The 15,201-nt window shown below is 45.7% G+C and overlaps 1 protein-coding gene across 2 annotated transcripts in view; it reads left to right on the forward strand.

Annotated features, from left to right (window-relative positions):
- Nucleotides 1-15,201, forward strand: part of Usp13 (ubiquitin specific peptidase 13) — a 123,710-nt gene that overhangs the window by 30,183 nt on the left and 78,326 nt on the right. Inside the window, exons 3-5 of one of the 2 annotated variants that reach the window (XM_028872663.1) lie at nt 2,507-2,567; nt 7,606-7,727; nt 12,645-12,787. In XM_028872663.1, the coding sequence (XP_028728496.1) occupies nt 2,507-2,567; nt 7,606-7,727; nt 12,645-12,787 (326 nt within the window). The remainder of the gene's footprint in view (nt 1-2,506; nt 2,568-7,605; nt 7,728-12,644; nt 12,788-15,201) is intronic. The other variant, XM_028872665.1, reaches the window with a different exon arrangement.

The raw sequence follows: 15,201 nt of genomic DNA on the forward strand, positions 1-15,201 counted from the left end.
TGGTAACCAGGTGTTGTTATCTGAACTTCCCACACGGCTCTGAAGTTCTGAAGTCCATCCTGTTTCCACCACCCTGCTGTCATTGATTAGTTCTTCCTGTTCCTGTGGTGGACTTGTCCCGTAGCTTGCTGATTCATCTTTCTTCCCTTTTTTTTTGGTTTTTCGAGACAGGGTTTCTCTGTGAAACAGTCCTGGCTATCCTGGAACTCACTCTGTAGACCAGGCTGTCCTCGAACTCACAGAGATCCACCTGCCTCTGCCTCCCAAGTGCTGGGATTAAAGGCATGCGCCACCATGGCCCAGCCATTTTTCTTCTTTTAAACCTATAGCCTTCACTCGTAGCCAGGCTATGTTATGCCCTCCCTGTGAGCTTTCTAAATGGATGCTGCTGTTATCTGTCCCATCTGACATGCCTTCAGCCCAGAGTCCAGAACTCTCCAGTGTAATCACAAGGTGCTCATGACTGGGCCCCACAGCTTTTTCAGCCTTTTCTTACTGCACCAAATTTGCATTCTCCACATAGCTATTTGGAATGTACTATGATTTAGTGCCTAAGTACATGTGTTCTCTACTGTGAGTGTGTTTTCTCTACTTCTATCCTTACTTCTCTTTTACTTGTTGTATTCTCTGCCGTTAAAAATATCCATTCATTCACCCATGCAACATTCCATCCATCTGCCCATTCGCCCATCTGTCCATCTATCTGTCTGTCTGTTAATCTATCATCTGTTTATCTATCTATCTATCTATCTATCTATCTATCTATCTATCTATCTATTCATCCATTCAAGCACCCACCCACCCATCCATCCATTTATCCATCTATTAATTTGTCCATTCATCCGCTGATCTGTCCCTGTTACTAAGTACCTTCTATATTTGAGGACCAATGCTCTTCTTACATGATCGATACTGATCATCCCGCTTCCTCCAGAGAAGCCAAACATCTCCACAAACATCATATTGTTTCTTAGACTTAGGACTTCTCAGAACTTCTTCACTTTCTGCCTCCACTCAGTTACCTTCTGTGTTGATGAGCTCTCCAGGAGAAGGATCCTGCATGTGTTCAGTTTGCTCTCACACAGAACCTGACAAACAGGCGCAGAGCTGTTTGCTAAGGGAGGAGTTTTAGTGCTTGAGCCCTGTCATAGGAGCAGGAGCAAAGGTCTTTAGCTGGAAGTCCCGTTGTTCTCCCCTACCTCCAGGGGGTGTTTCTGATCTGAGTCTAAGGTTTGAACTTCCCTCAGGGAGAAATATATATTCCAGCTGGTCTCCATGTAGATCCTCTTTTTCATTTTCCTCTTCGATCATGCAGAAATAGAGATGGAAGAACATACCACAGAAGTCTGTGGAGACGAGAGTCTTCAGTCTCTATAGAGATTAGTGACCTCTGGGATTGTGAAGTGAGTCTCTGGTTCAGGTTTTGCTTTCTTTCTCTGTCTCTGTCTGTCTCTGTCTGTCTCTGTCTCTGTCTCTGTCTCTGTCTCTGTCTCTCTCTCTCTCTCTCTCTCTCTCTCTCTCTCTCTCTCTCTCTCGGAAGGTTAGTGGTGGGGAGGGAACAGAGGTTCTGGGATCATGGAGGAGAGAGAGAGTCGAAGACAGAAGACACACATTGGCATTAGAGTTTGGAGACCCATGTTTTTGAGTTGAGTGTTTTGAGATTGCTATGAGAACTTTAAACCCATAGTAGAAGCTATTAAAACAATATGAGAAATGTACAAAGATGAACAGGCTTTTAGTAGCAAATAATAAAATGTGGGAAACTCGACTCAGAACTCCTAAGACAAGTAAGGAGCAAACAGAAATACTGAGTGCAGAGCATGACCTTGACTCATGTGACTTTGTGGAGAGGTGCTGGGGGTGGGCCTGCAGATAATGAATCTGTATTCTTCTCTAATAGTCAAGAAGATCTATGGTATGAAAATAGATGAGTGAAAGAAAATTCTTATAATCGTATTTGACTGCTACTGTCCAGCCATGAGATGGGAACTCACTCACTGCTGCTGTAGACTCCCACCAATGGTGGACCACACGTGAAGCTGGACATGGCAGCTGGCCCTCTGGTGGTCCTCCAAACACCATTTAGATGGGTCGATTTACATTTTCAGATGGTCAGACTATCAGTGACTGTGTATCAACAGTTAGTAAATCTTTGAACAGTTAGTGTTGAGCACACCCAGGGCCAAGGACTGAGGGTCTCTGTGCAGGCAAGGGGATATGTGGCTGACGTCTGTCTGTCCTTCAGCGTGGACTCCAGGAGGGAGCACTGACCACCGAAGTTCAAGCATCAGCTTTCTGTCCATCTCTGGTTTGTACCTCCCTTTTCTAGAGGGATCACTTGATAACTCCGTGAAAATAGCCATGGGGTCAAGAGAATGGTCCTCTCCCCTCTGCAAGGATGGGGTCCAGTTTCCTCTTGGCTTCAGCTGGGAACCTCTGGGTCACACATTTTGTTAGCAAACTGTTTTATGGGTTATGTTTTAATGATCTGTTGTTTTCTTTTCAGAAGGTAAGAGCAGCATCAGCCGGAGCCTTACCCAAAAGGAGGAATTCCAAGTTATTTTTAGGTAACACAGTTATCAATAGTGTGCATGCTATATTCTGTCTTTCTCTGTCTTGTCTCTGCTGATAGGGATGAGGTATGCTGGGTTAAACATGGCCTTTACTTTCCATTTCCCTAGCAGTGAAGTGTGCTTTGAGCATGGAGTCCTGGGCTTTGAAGCAATTATGGCAGCTAGAGAGGAATTATAGTCCTGCTTCCGGTCTTTCTGTGTGCCTCCTGTCTGTGTCTCTCTTCCTGTCTTGTTCTGTCTCTCTGTATCATCTCCTCCTCACCCTGCCCCATGTAGTCTGGTGGTTGAGTCTATCGCTCTCCATAGTATTTTTTGGGACAGGGACTCTCACTGAACCTAGAGCTCAGCAATTCAGTTAGACTGTCTGTCAGCACACTCCAGGGATGCTCTTGTCTCTGACTCCCCAGCACAGGGGTTTCAGCCGCATACAACTACACACAATAAAATGTACACACAGGAGCGTCCCAAAGGTATCACCCATTGGGTTGGCCTACTAATTTTAGCACCCATCAGTAGTTCTTGCCTGCAACAATGATTGGTAGTGTGTCATATTCTTCATTAAGAAGAGCTAGTCTTGCTTACGCAAATGACTACTGACAGCCTCTATCCTTCACCTCGCATGTGCAAACATGTATGCACACACACACACACACACACACACACACACACACACACACAAAGACACGTTAACTGTTGAGACGTGAAGCCTGTGAAGCAGCCGTGAAGCTAGGTTTGCTTCTTGGCTTCATCCTCCACACTGTGTGCCACCCAGGCTGTGTCTTCTCTCCAGCTCCCCAGCTTGTGGTTTTCTTGAGGAGCATCACCTTGAAATTCTTTGGAGCAGCTTTCCTTCGCTGGCCACCTTTTCCTTTGCACAGCTCACCCTGTGCCTCAGCCCCCACCTACCAACAGACAACCAGCCAAGCCCCCGGAAAACAGCCTAAAAGGAGCCTCTGGGGCTGAAAGGGTCAAGTGCTTGAGTGACTGGTCTCCCAGCGCCTGCCGCTGTTATCAGGAATGTGACTGCTTGCCAGTCACATGACATCAGCATGACTTTGTGGAGGTGGAAGTCATTAAACAGTTTGACTCTGTTGTTACTGTGGTTTCAGTTTTTTGAGACAGGGTCTTGTGTAGTCCAGGCTGCTCTCAGACTCACCACAGTAGACGCTGACCATGGCCTTCTGACTCTCCCACCTCCATCACCTACGTGTCAGGGTCACTGGTGTGGGCCACTCTGTTCAGCTTTTTAAAACAAAACAACAAATGAAACATTTTCTTGGCTTGCATGAAGGAGTTAGCTGACTTCTTTGCTTGCAACCATGGTGCTGAAGGATTTTGAGGCTTTATTTTTCTAGCGATTATTTTGATTGCAATGGTTATTGTCAAGTCACAGTTTTAAAAACGAATGGGAAGGCAGCCTCTGAGGCCTTGTTGCTGTCCATTTCAGTGGGGCCTTTGCTACAAGCTGTGATCTGTGTGCTACCTCAGCCGTCCACAGCTCAGAAAGCAGAAGGCTTTTCTGAAGCTCACAGGAGCGCTGGATGGTCCCGTTCTTGTGCAGATCTAGTGCAAGCATCCAGAGCTGCTGGGAATGTGAGTGCAATGGCCGTGCCATGCCCCAAAGATGGTACTTCGTAGCTCTTCTCTCTCTCTTGCTCTTGTGTTCTTATTGCTTTGCCTTCTGCAGTGTTTCCTGGGCTCTGGTGGACAGGCTATAAATGTCTTGCCTAGGGCCGAGCAGTCTTCTGTCACGTGTTTTCATTACCACATAGAGCCACGAGTCTCTACATCTCCACCATTCACTGGAAAGAGAAGCGTCTCTTGACTAAGTCTGAGAGTAGCACTTGTCTATGGGTGTAAACAGATGTATTTAGTAGGCAGCTTGATTGTGTGTTAGGCTAGCTAAGCAATAATATTCAGTTCCCCTATATGGCCTATGATCTGCCCAACCATGTGTATATGTATTTTAAGCCAACTTTATAGGAGCAGGCATGGATTCCCTCCTGTAGAGTAGACCTCTAATCCAATCAGGAGTGGTTGGTTGCCTCTGTAACAGTCATACCCCTTTTGATGTTTTTGCTTGTTGAGCACAGCATTGTGTTGGCATCCTGAAGCATCTTTAACAGCTGTCGGTGTTCTGTGTAGTATGTGCTGTCAAAGAGGCTTCGGGACATCAATACATAGGGCCTGGGATGAGGGAGGTAGATAATACCTGTCCTCTTTCTCTGAGTTTAACTTTATAAAAGCACGTGAGGTCCCTGTCTTCTCCACACCCAGGGGACACACAAGGGTCCTATATGACACCATGGTCTTTCCGAAACTTATGTCAGCTTTGCTTCAGAGCTGGACTACCCTGGGGTGTGTGTGGAGGCTCTTCGTGTTATTTGTTAGGAATTTAAGTAGATGATGAGGAGCATGGAGGTGTAGGCAGTCACCTATGGTGGCTCTAGAGCATCTCAGACCTGACCTGAGGTTCCTGAAGACCTGATTCTGTGGAATCTACTTGACTGCCCAGTAGGTAACTCACCCATAGTTACACTCTTAGTAAATGCTAGAGCAGGCCTTTTTCCTTCACTTTATTTATTCAGTCCAGATAATGTTTGAAGTAGCATTAAGTGACTGTGTTATCTATAGGAAAGAAATGGGTAATATCTTGTGTGTATGGAGTCCATTCACAAAAGCCCAAGACTTATACTCTGTTTCTTAAAACTGCTGTGTGAATAATATATTAATAATAAAGGAGCATAAAGTGGAGCAACTCATTTGAAAATTTTGTTTGCTCAATTTCCTTCCTTCCTTCCTTTCCAGTTTTTGTACATGGGAGTAATCCAAAGTTGCCTTTGCTTTGAGGGTCCCAGGCTGTTTACCTCCATTGTTATGCAGAGTAAACATTTCCATACTTCTACTGTAGTGCTGAACTGACCATGCTTTTCATTGAACATTGTGGTTCTAATTTTTGTTACAGATGGTGGAACCTCACTCTTTTATGACACAGTGTTTTAGTTAGGGTTTCTATTGCTGTGAAGAGGTACCGTGACCACAGCAATGCTCATAAAGGAAAACATTTAATTGGTTGGCTTACAGTTTCAGAGGTTCAGTCCATTATTGTCATGGTGGGACATGGTAGCATGCAGGCAGACATGGTGCTGGAGAAGGAGCTGAGAGTTCTACATCTTGATCCACAGTCAACAGGAAGTGAACTGAGACACTAGGCGTGGCTTGAGCATTTATGGGACCTCAAAGCTCAACCCCACACTGACACACTTCTTTCAACAAGGCCATACCTCATAATAGTGCCACTCCCTTTTGGGGCCATTTTCTTTCAAACCACCATAGATGGGCTACAGTCAGATGCAGGCACACTATTGCTTTTAAATGTATATGAAACAAAAGAATTTATTGTTTTATCTTAGGTCCCAATATTTGCAAATATTTAAAAATAAAACAAACAGAAAACAAAAATATCTGGAATTTTGGATAATTCTGGTCTTTTTTGTTTGAATTTTCCCTTTAAGAAAGTTTTTTTGAGTTGTTTCTTAAACTATTAGACTCTCCTTTGAAACTGCCTTTTGTTAAGTGAGCAATTTGTAACGTTGGGGTCTTTATTTTGGTGTTTCTGAATCTTAAGATTTAGTCTTTTATTATGTTCAGGTTATATTTTTACTGTGTCTTATTTTTTGCTTAGAATGGTCCTGCTTTTGAGAGTGAAAAGCAGGACAGAAGTAGGGCAGCGTTTCATTAAAGGTGGTGATAGAATTTAGATCCTTGGTTCTCAGGCGCCTGCTGTAGTGTGGCCCAGCCATTTCCTTCTGTCAACAGAGTCCATTTGTTTGTGTGGCTTCGCGTGTGAGTGGAACATCACTTGACTGTTTTCATCACCATAGTCCCAAACATGTAAACACACAAACATGAGCCGGGATGCTGGCATCCCCGAGGGCCAGGCTGTGCTGTCCATGTAAATATTATGACCAGACATTCCCCTGAGCTGTCACTTAGCCTTTACCAGCGATGAACCAAGCACAAGGGTGGCCTGGCAGAGGATGGTCAGAGAGGCCTGTTTTACTTAGAGAATTTTCAAGGCCCTAGGACAACAGGACTTCTCACATGATGGGTTCCGTTTGGCTTTCAAGGTTTCAATCACTGTTAGAGATGGGAGAAGAGAGAAGGGAGAGGCAGTGGTGGAGATGGGGTGGGTTTCTAGGTAACAGATACTGTTTATTGGAACCTGCCTCGTGCTGGGTCTCCTCTCTACCATGTCTCATTTCTCTCCTCTGTAAGAGGAGGGCTACCCTTTTCACGCTGAACATGACAGAAGTACTGAGGTTAGCATTTGTGACTTACTCAAAGTTGTGTGAAATGTGTAGAGCAGCATTAGAGCCGGCTTTACCCACTCAGACCCACGCACATTTGGGCAGGGGAAACGGCCCAGTTAGTAAAGTGCTTGCTATGCATGGGGACCCGAACTGCTGGTCCCCAGATACCTTCCCTCCAAAATGGATGTGGTGGTATGTGCTTGTAATCCCGGCACTGGGAAGACCCAAACAGGCAGATTTCCAGGGCTCACTGGCCAGCCAGTCTCAGAGCATCAGTGAGCTTCATGCTAGTGGGAGACCTTCTCTCAAAACACAAGATGGATGGCTCCTGAGGAATGATACCTGACCTTTGACCTACACACACACACACACACACACACACACACACACACACACACACACACACAAAATTTGTTTTCTTTGTTCTAGTGAAATTATGGCCCTAAATTCCATCTGTTCCTTTAAAGCCTATAAATTCAGATTTTAGCATGTGTGCTCACTCTTTGAGGCTTTATGATGTGACCCAGTCATTGATAACAAGTATACACCTCTTAGGAAAGATGGGAGGGCCTGATTCTCCTGGTGTGGGGCAGGAGGATGGTCGGATCTGTCAGGGTCAGATCCTGTCCTTAGTGTTTTAAGCCTGTGGATTCCCTGTGAGAGTTGCCTTGGCATGGGCTACCCTCTCCTCACTTCTTTTGTTTTTATTCTTCTCTCAGATCTAGATTTGGATGACGATTTAAATAGTGATGATTATGAATATGAAGACGAAGCCAAACTTGTTATATTCCCAGACCATTATGAAATAGCCCTTCCAAACATCGAGGAGTTGCCAGCCCTGGTCAGTGAGTATGCACGTGGCTACGTGTGTGTGTGTGTGTGTGTGTGTGTGTGTGTGTGTGTGTGTGTGTGTGTATGTGTGTGTGTGTGTGTGTGTGTGTGTGTGTGTGTGTACGTGGATGTATGTTGTATGTGGGTGTGGGGTGGGGAAGGCTGGTCCAGAGGAAGAAGAGGATAAAATAAGGGGAGCATATGATTATGATCCCCACACTAAGTATGGGATGGAGGCTAGCCTGAGCTAAATAGTGAGTTCAAGGCCACCCAGGGCCACATAGTGAGACTTGTCTCAAAAAACAAAAACCCCAAATAAGTAAATAAAGACAGAGTATGGACAGGAGTGTCTGTCTCCTCCGAGGTCCACAGAGTGGCCTTCCCTTATTGCCGGCCCACACCACCCTGCTGCCTCTATTTGGTTTTCCTTGCCCACGAGGCTGGGCTCCTCTGGGCTGGGCTGGCTCCTATGCCTTGGCCCGTCTGTTGCTGGGATTGTCACAGATGCACAGATGCACAGAGTTTGCCTGCTGGAACAGCAGCAGCACAGTTGTGGAAAGAACCAGCTGCTCTCGCATCCTGGCCTGGAGATCCCGGGGAAGACACGCTCACCCCAGCTTCGCCCCTCCGGGAACCAAGATGGCTCTCTCATAGTTTTGGTAGTCAGCCCCTCCCCAGCCTTCCTTTTTCTTGTTTTCTTTTCTCAGAGTCAGTTTCATGGAAGGGTCTTGCTTTTCCTGGAGGAACTGGGTGCTGGGTTGGTGGCAGGATGGGCAAGCTGCCTGTTCTATTTGATTCTGGAATCCTCAGAGAGGTCACAGGGCTTCTGTGACCCAAGATGTCCTTGCTTCTCCTCCCTTGCTTCCTGTGTGGCTTCCAGCACCCTCCCCCCCTTCTTCACTGTGTGCCCGGATACCTGTTTCCTGTAGCCTGGCCCCAGATAGCAATGGGACAAGGTGGGTTACCTTTAAACATGCCACTTCATTTTCCCCTCTTCAAACTCCACCAGAACCAAAGCCAGGCCCGTGGGTCCCAGAACCTTCGACAGACCCTGACCAGCGAGAATCATCTGCTCAGTTGCTTCTGCCAAAAGGGGATGTTTGCGCTTAGAGTTTCCATGTTCAGAGGGACAAAGTCTCTAACGTAACCTATTTTCTTCTGATCTGTCATATAGCTAAATTTAAGACCACAGAATTAAGAGCGTCGTGCATCTAGCTGCCGCAGCCCTCCCACTTACTAAATGTAAGGCATCCTTTTTCACATGAGGTGTTCAGGGAGGCTTGTGGAAATGAATGACTGTCGCTTTCTCGGATTTCCCATGCTGACTCATGGCTGTTACCAGGAATAAAATACGTTAGTGGATAAAACGGTTTTAACCTGAAGGGTACAACACTTGTGTCTGTAATGCTGAGAGTTCTTTTATTTTTATTTTATGCATATTGGGGTTTTGCCTGTGTGTCTATCTAACGGTATCAGATCCCCTGGAACTGGAGTTACAGACAGTTGTGAGCTACCTTCTGGGTGCTGGGTATTGAACCTTAACCCTGAGCCATCTCTCCAGCCCCAGTGCTGAGAGTTCTTATGCTCCAGTTCAATAAAACTCTGGTTTTGCTATGGGGAAGGAAGTAAAGAGCATATTGTGAATAAATGTCATGAAAATTTTTCATTCTTTCACTTTTTTACTTGAAGGTTTTTAAGTGAAAAATGTAAATATTAAGAAAAAGCTCCAAACCAGGCCCAGTGAATCATGCTTGTAATCCCGCACTGGGGAAGCTGAAGCAGGAGGATTGCTAGGAATTCACTGCTACGGAGTAAGATCCTGTCTCAGACAAACAACCAAACCCAAAACCAAACCAAACCAACCAAACAAAAAAAAACCACCAAACCAAACCAAACCAACCCCCCCCAAAAAAAAACTCAAAAACAAATGAAGAACCACCCCCATGCACTACTGTTAAAACATTCCTTTATTCAGAGTGTAAGTTGAAAGGTGTAAGAACATGCCCTAGAAATTCTGAACTGGCAAGATATATAAAATCCTTAATAACAATCTTTGAAAACACTTTAAAATGAAAATTTGAGTAAAGTGTCTTTTTAAGAAATGCTTTAAAAAATGGAAAACAAGAGAACTCTGAAGGTGGGCCAGTTGAGAGGGAAGCCTGGGTTAGCCTCTCTGATGCTAGCCACAGGCCTCAGCCGCACCAAAGACTAGTTAGTTCACCTTCGTTCCATGCATTTGCTGCTAGGATCTTAGCGTTTGAGGATTTTCCTTTGAACTTTTAATTAAAAAGAAAATGCTTTGTCTAAAAAAAGTGTTCAGCGTCTCTTGGGTGTGTTACCACAGAACACTTTGAATTACCCTGTAAGTCCTACCGGAGAGCAGACCACCTCTGAGTGGAGGGGCTCATAGCGGGTACCCCAGAGCCTGGAACCTGGCAGTGATGTGCTTGTCTTGCTCAACAGCTCTGAGTGGTGATCGCTACCGTAGACCCCCACCGTAGCTGATCCCAGGCCAACAGTGAGGTATCCCTGGATGTATTGGCAAGAAAGACTACTGTCTGGAAGTTGCCACATCCAGCTAACACAGAAGTAAAACCATCGGGAGCACAGGTGACTGAAAGTTACAGTAAAGCAACGAGGAAGGATCCGAGTTTGAATATGTGGCCTTCTCAAGGGTAATTAAGTCATTTAGCAAAATTTCTTAATTTTTTTCCTTTTTCAAATTACTTGATATATTTAAAACCTAATCTTAGGGCTGGGGTGTAGCTCACGGGCAGAGTGCGGATTATACTGCGAAGTGGGCTTTTGTTTTGTTTTGCTCTGAGACAGGGAGGGCCTCGCTGGATAGCCTAGGCTGTGTTGCATCTCAGAGTGCTCATGACTCCTGGGTTGTGTGCTGGGATTCACATCTGTCCTCCCAAACACTTAGCATCTTTATGATGAAAACATTCAGAGTCCTTTGTTATGTGTGAAGTCTGCGCTGTGTATGAGTATCCCGAATCCCCTTATCTAGCCAACCTCATACTCAGTAACCAACCTTCATCTCCTGGCTCAGTCCTGTCTCTAGCTCCAGGTAACCACCAGACTGCTAAACTTAGTGGGATTAGCTTTGTAATGTTCCACATGAGAGAGCATGTGATACTGTCTTTCTGTGCCCGGTTGATTGATTTTAATCAACGTAATGATCTTCAGTTGTATCTGTGTTGTTGCAAGTTCACTGTCATGGAGATACAGCATTCCATTGTAGGCTAGCATTGTTTTCTCCCCCAGTCATCAGTTGATAGGCACCCAGTTTTTTCTCTTTCCTTGACTATTGTGAATAGCATTGTGACAAATATAGGGATGCTGAATTTTTAAAAATTAACAGTCAATTCTCAGGAGCCAGTTTGAGCCAGTTCCAGGGATTTGAGGCCTCTGAGATTTGAGGTGGAGTCCAGGTCTCCTCATTTCAGTCCAGCATCAACTCCAGGGGAAGAAACTCAGTGTAGTTACAGGAGCATCAGCCTGACCTTGGCTGAGGTCCCATGAAAAGGATGATTTCTGAAGACACTAGGCCCGTGTGTTATGGCAGCCCAGGGGCCTGAGGAAAATTTGTTGGATGTCTTCTGAAAAGATATTCAAAGAAAAAAAGATTTTTATCTGACTCTTGTGAGTCAAAACCCCTGTCAATAATGTGTGTGTGGCGTGTGGAGAAAGTGCATAGAAGGATGGCGCATGCCAGGCAGCTGGGAAAACAAGCTCCTGCTGGCGATGGGAAACTGCACTGAGGACATGGGTTGCAGGACTTCCGGTCCAGGCATGGACTCTGCCAGGTGGCGGGAGATGCATTGTGATGGTTGTTGACGGGATTGCTCACTGCAGGTTGTGAGATGCATTGTGATGGTTGTTGACGGGATCGCTCACTGAGGTTGTGTACATGATGAGATGAATAGGTGTCCACTTTGAAAGGTCTAACTATCCACTCATGCTACTAAGCTTTCTCAGGCCCCAAAGAATGTGATTGGCTCTTTTCACTTAGCATACATTTTCCAGATTTATTCACAGTGCATCATATGTTGGAATCCTGTTTCTTTTTATTACTTGTATGTAGGTGCATTGTGTATGTGCTGGTGCCAAGTAAATTTCCATTGTATGAAGATCTACATTTGGCTTTTCATTCCTTATTGACAGGCATCTGGGCTTCTTTTGTTGTGTAGCTAACATGCTATTACAGCTGTCTTTTAATCCGTCCTCTTGTAACGGCATGTTTTCAACATCTCTCGGATATACCTCTAGCTGTAGATCTGCTTGTTCCTGCAGCGACAGTTTGATCATTTGGAGGATGACTGGTCTGCTTTCAAAGTGGCTGTACTGTTACTTTCCAGCAGAATTTAACTTTTATAGGAGCTAGAGAATAGCTTGCAGCATTAGGCAGGTGTGTTGAGAGAGAGCAGAGGGTACCAAGCAGGGCATCACATCTAGCCCAGGGATACCCAGGAATGTCCTCTGCCAACCTCATATCTGCATTAGACTAAGAAGTGGAGCTGTGCTGTGTGCATTCCACTCAAGTGCCCTTGACCCCATGCCATGTGAGTCGAGGATATTGGATATCTTAGTACATTAGGAGGAAACACAGTCCTCGGGCAGATTCTGGGCACTCCTGTTCCTGGCTTGCTCCCTCACCCTTTTCACCCCACTTGCTAAGTGGTAGGGATTATTCCGTGTGAATGCTAGGCTGGAGCTGATGACTGGAATTTGCTTCCATGTTTTCTTGTCAACATCAGTACCCAAGCCCCATGCCAGGGTCCAGTCTAGGCAGATGGAGGGGAATGGACCTCACCGTGGTGTAACTGAATTCCCACAGCGAGGCTGCTGCATTTCTTCCTAAGCTTCTGTGTTCACGTCTGGAAGCTGGGTTTTCACTGTTCTCCCTGGCTTTGCCTCCTAGGTAACAATTGCATGTGATGCAGTGCTGAGCTCAAAGTCGCCTTATAGGAAGCAGGATTCAGACTCGTGGGAGAATGAACTGCCAGTATCAAAGTATGCTAGCAATCTGGCCCAGCTGGACAACGGGGTCCGGATTCCTCCCAGGTGAGAGTCTGCTAGAAAAATGGAACTTTAACCCCCCCCCCATTGGTCAAAGCAACATCTGATTTTCTACCTTTTCTCTGAATTAGCATTTTTATATTTTCTTAGCAGATGCCTTTTATTACAAATCCAATAAAAACTGGAAATTGTTCATAGAAATAAGTCAGACTCTGAAAGACAAAATTTGTTTTCTCTCATATACATATTTAGATTTAAATTTATTTAAGTGTTTACACACATTTACACATTTGCACATTTGTGTATGTACAGATCATGAAACTTGAAAGGGGGTCATGATGGCAGGAAGAGATCTGAAGTGATGGAGTAAAAGGGGACAATAGAACAGGATACGAAAGCAGAGAGGAGAAGTGTGGGCATGACTGGGGGGGGCTGTGGAGGAAGACTTATTAGAAAAAACTATAATGATCCACGTGCATGGAATGTCATAATGAGACCCCACCATTTTGCATGCTAACTTTAAAAATTGTTTTACAAAAGAAAGAAAGAAAGAAAGAAAAAAAACCCATCAAAGATAAAAACCTCTTCCTGAATGTGCCTAGTCCTTTACAGCGGTGCTGAGTGCTCTCGGCCCTAAACCCAAGCCCAGGTCCTGCCCTGCAGCAAAGCTGGTGTTTGCACACATTTGCAGCTCTGCGCAGGGACGTTGCACTTGGCAGCACCAGCTGCACAGTGCGTGGCATGGTCAGACATGCCAGTTGAAGCTGTTGTTCTCTGGGACCTCACCCTGGCAGTGGAGTGGATGGATCAACACTTGGCCCCCTCCCGCTTGGGGACACTTATCCCCTGCAGTTCCTCATCAGGCCTGAGCTCAGGCCCCGGAGTGGTTATGGTCACTTGGTGACATCTTGTGCTGGCTTCTGCCTTTTCTTACTTGTCCCCATTCTGCTGGGTTCAGCTCCCACACATCCAGATCTATGTGTCTGAGTTCATTCTCAGGAGTCTGACTTGAAACAATGTTGGGCTGTCTCCAGCAGGCCAGAGTGCTCAATGGGATTCAGTAGTATCTCTGAAGGCAGATCTCAGAGGGAAAGAACAGATGGTGCTTAGGAATATGTCCAGTTTCATTGACCCGTGACCACACTGCTGTCTGTTTTAAGAAAGTAGTTTTGCAGAAGGCACATCACCGCTGGACCTCATTTTTTTCCCTCTGTAGAATTTTCTAGAATTAGATGATAGGACTTTCTGCTAGCCATTTGACCTGTAACTGGCATTTAGTGTTCAGTTTGGGTGACTTATTTTCTTAATTTAGAATTGTAGTGTAGTAGGGTACGTCAGTCATCTTTTATAGCAAACTCTTGAGCTAGATCAGCCATTAATGGAGGGAAGTTGGTCTTGGCTCATGGTTGGCAGCATCACTCATGGCTTGTTGGCCATTGCTTTTAGTCAGTGGTGATACAGTGTATCAGGTAGGGTATCTGCGGTGCCGTAGGCTGTGTAGCTCATGGTGGAGTGAAAGGAGAGAGGAGGGGGGTCCTGAGTTCTAATGGTCCCTTTGAAAGTATTTCCCAATGGGTGCTGGAGAGGTGGCTCAGCAGTTAAGAGCACTTGCTGCTCTTGCAGAGGACCTGGGTTTGGTTCCCGGCACCTACATGGAAGCTTAAAACCATCTAGCTCCAGTTCTAGGGGATCTTGTGCCTTCTTGGGCCTCCACTGGTACCAGCACATACACAGTGCACTTACATACATGTAGGTAAACACATGAGCGTCTTCGTACTCCGTGACAGAATGGGCTCAATCTTGTAGACACAACCACAATGAATTCAAGAGTGCAGTGGCTGTGCCCAGAAGACAGTGTTCCACAACACTCCATCTCTCATATTCTTTCTGCAGTATTCTGAGCCCTAGAGGAGGTGATGTAGAAGTCCCATGTATGGCTGAGCATTCAAAAGCCTCTTGTTTTCAGCATGTTGACCAGTTATTAGTCTCTGTAGTCCCCGCTGCCCACTGCAAAGAGAAGCCCCTTTAACCAAAGCCGACTGTACCAACGATCTCCAGCCCCAAATGTAAATGTTGAGACAACTGTTCTACAGGTACATTATGTCCACTTGCAAACTATGCTGGCTTCATAATGCCACACTGAGGATCGTGCCTTTAATGTACAGGTCTTCCTGGGACATGCCCAAGTTGGATTATAGCATAGTTTCAATCCACATCAGTTTTACTGTGTATGAGTAGTATTTTGGAAATGTCGTCCACATGGGATCCTCCACGTTTGCACTCTGCTTAGGAGCCACTGCCCTGGAAGTGGGAGTTTGGAGGACATGACCTCTTTCTTGCCCTTCATATCATGTGCCGCTTTTCTAAAGAGCCATTTCAGAGGTGCTGATAGTCTCTGGCTCAGTCTGGGAGGCAGGCGGGGCACTGGATGGATGGTCCTGTGCTCTGGATGGGGAGCA

Source organism: Peromyscus leucopus, chromosome 6 (assembly GCF_004664715.2).
Source record: "Peromyscus leucopus breed LL Stock chromosome 6, UCI_PerLeu_2.1, whole genome shotgun sequence".
Taxonomy (NCBI): Eukaryota; Metazoa; Chordata; class Mammalia; order Rodentia; family Cricetidae; genus Peromyscus; species Peromyscus leucopus.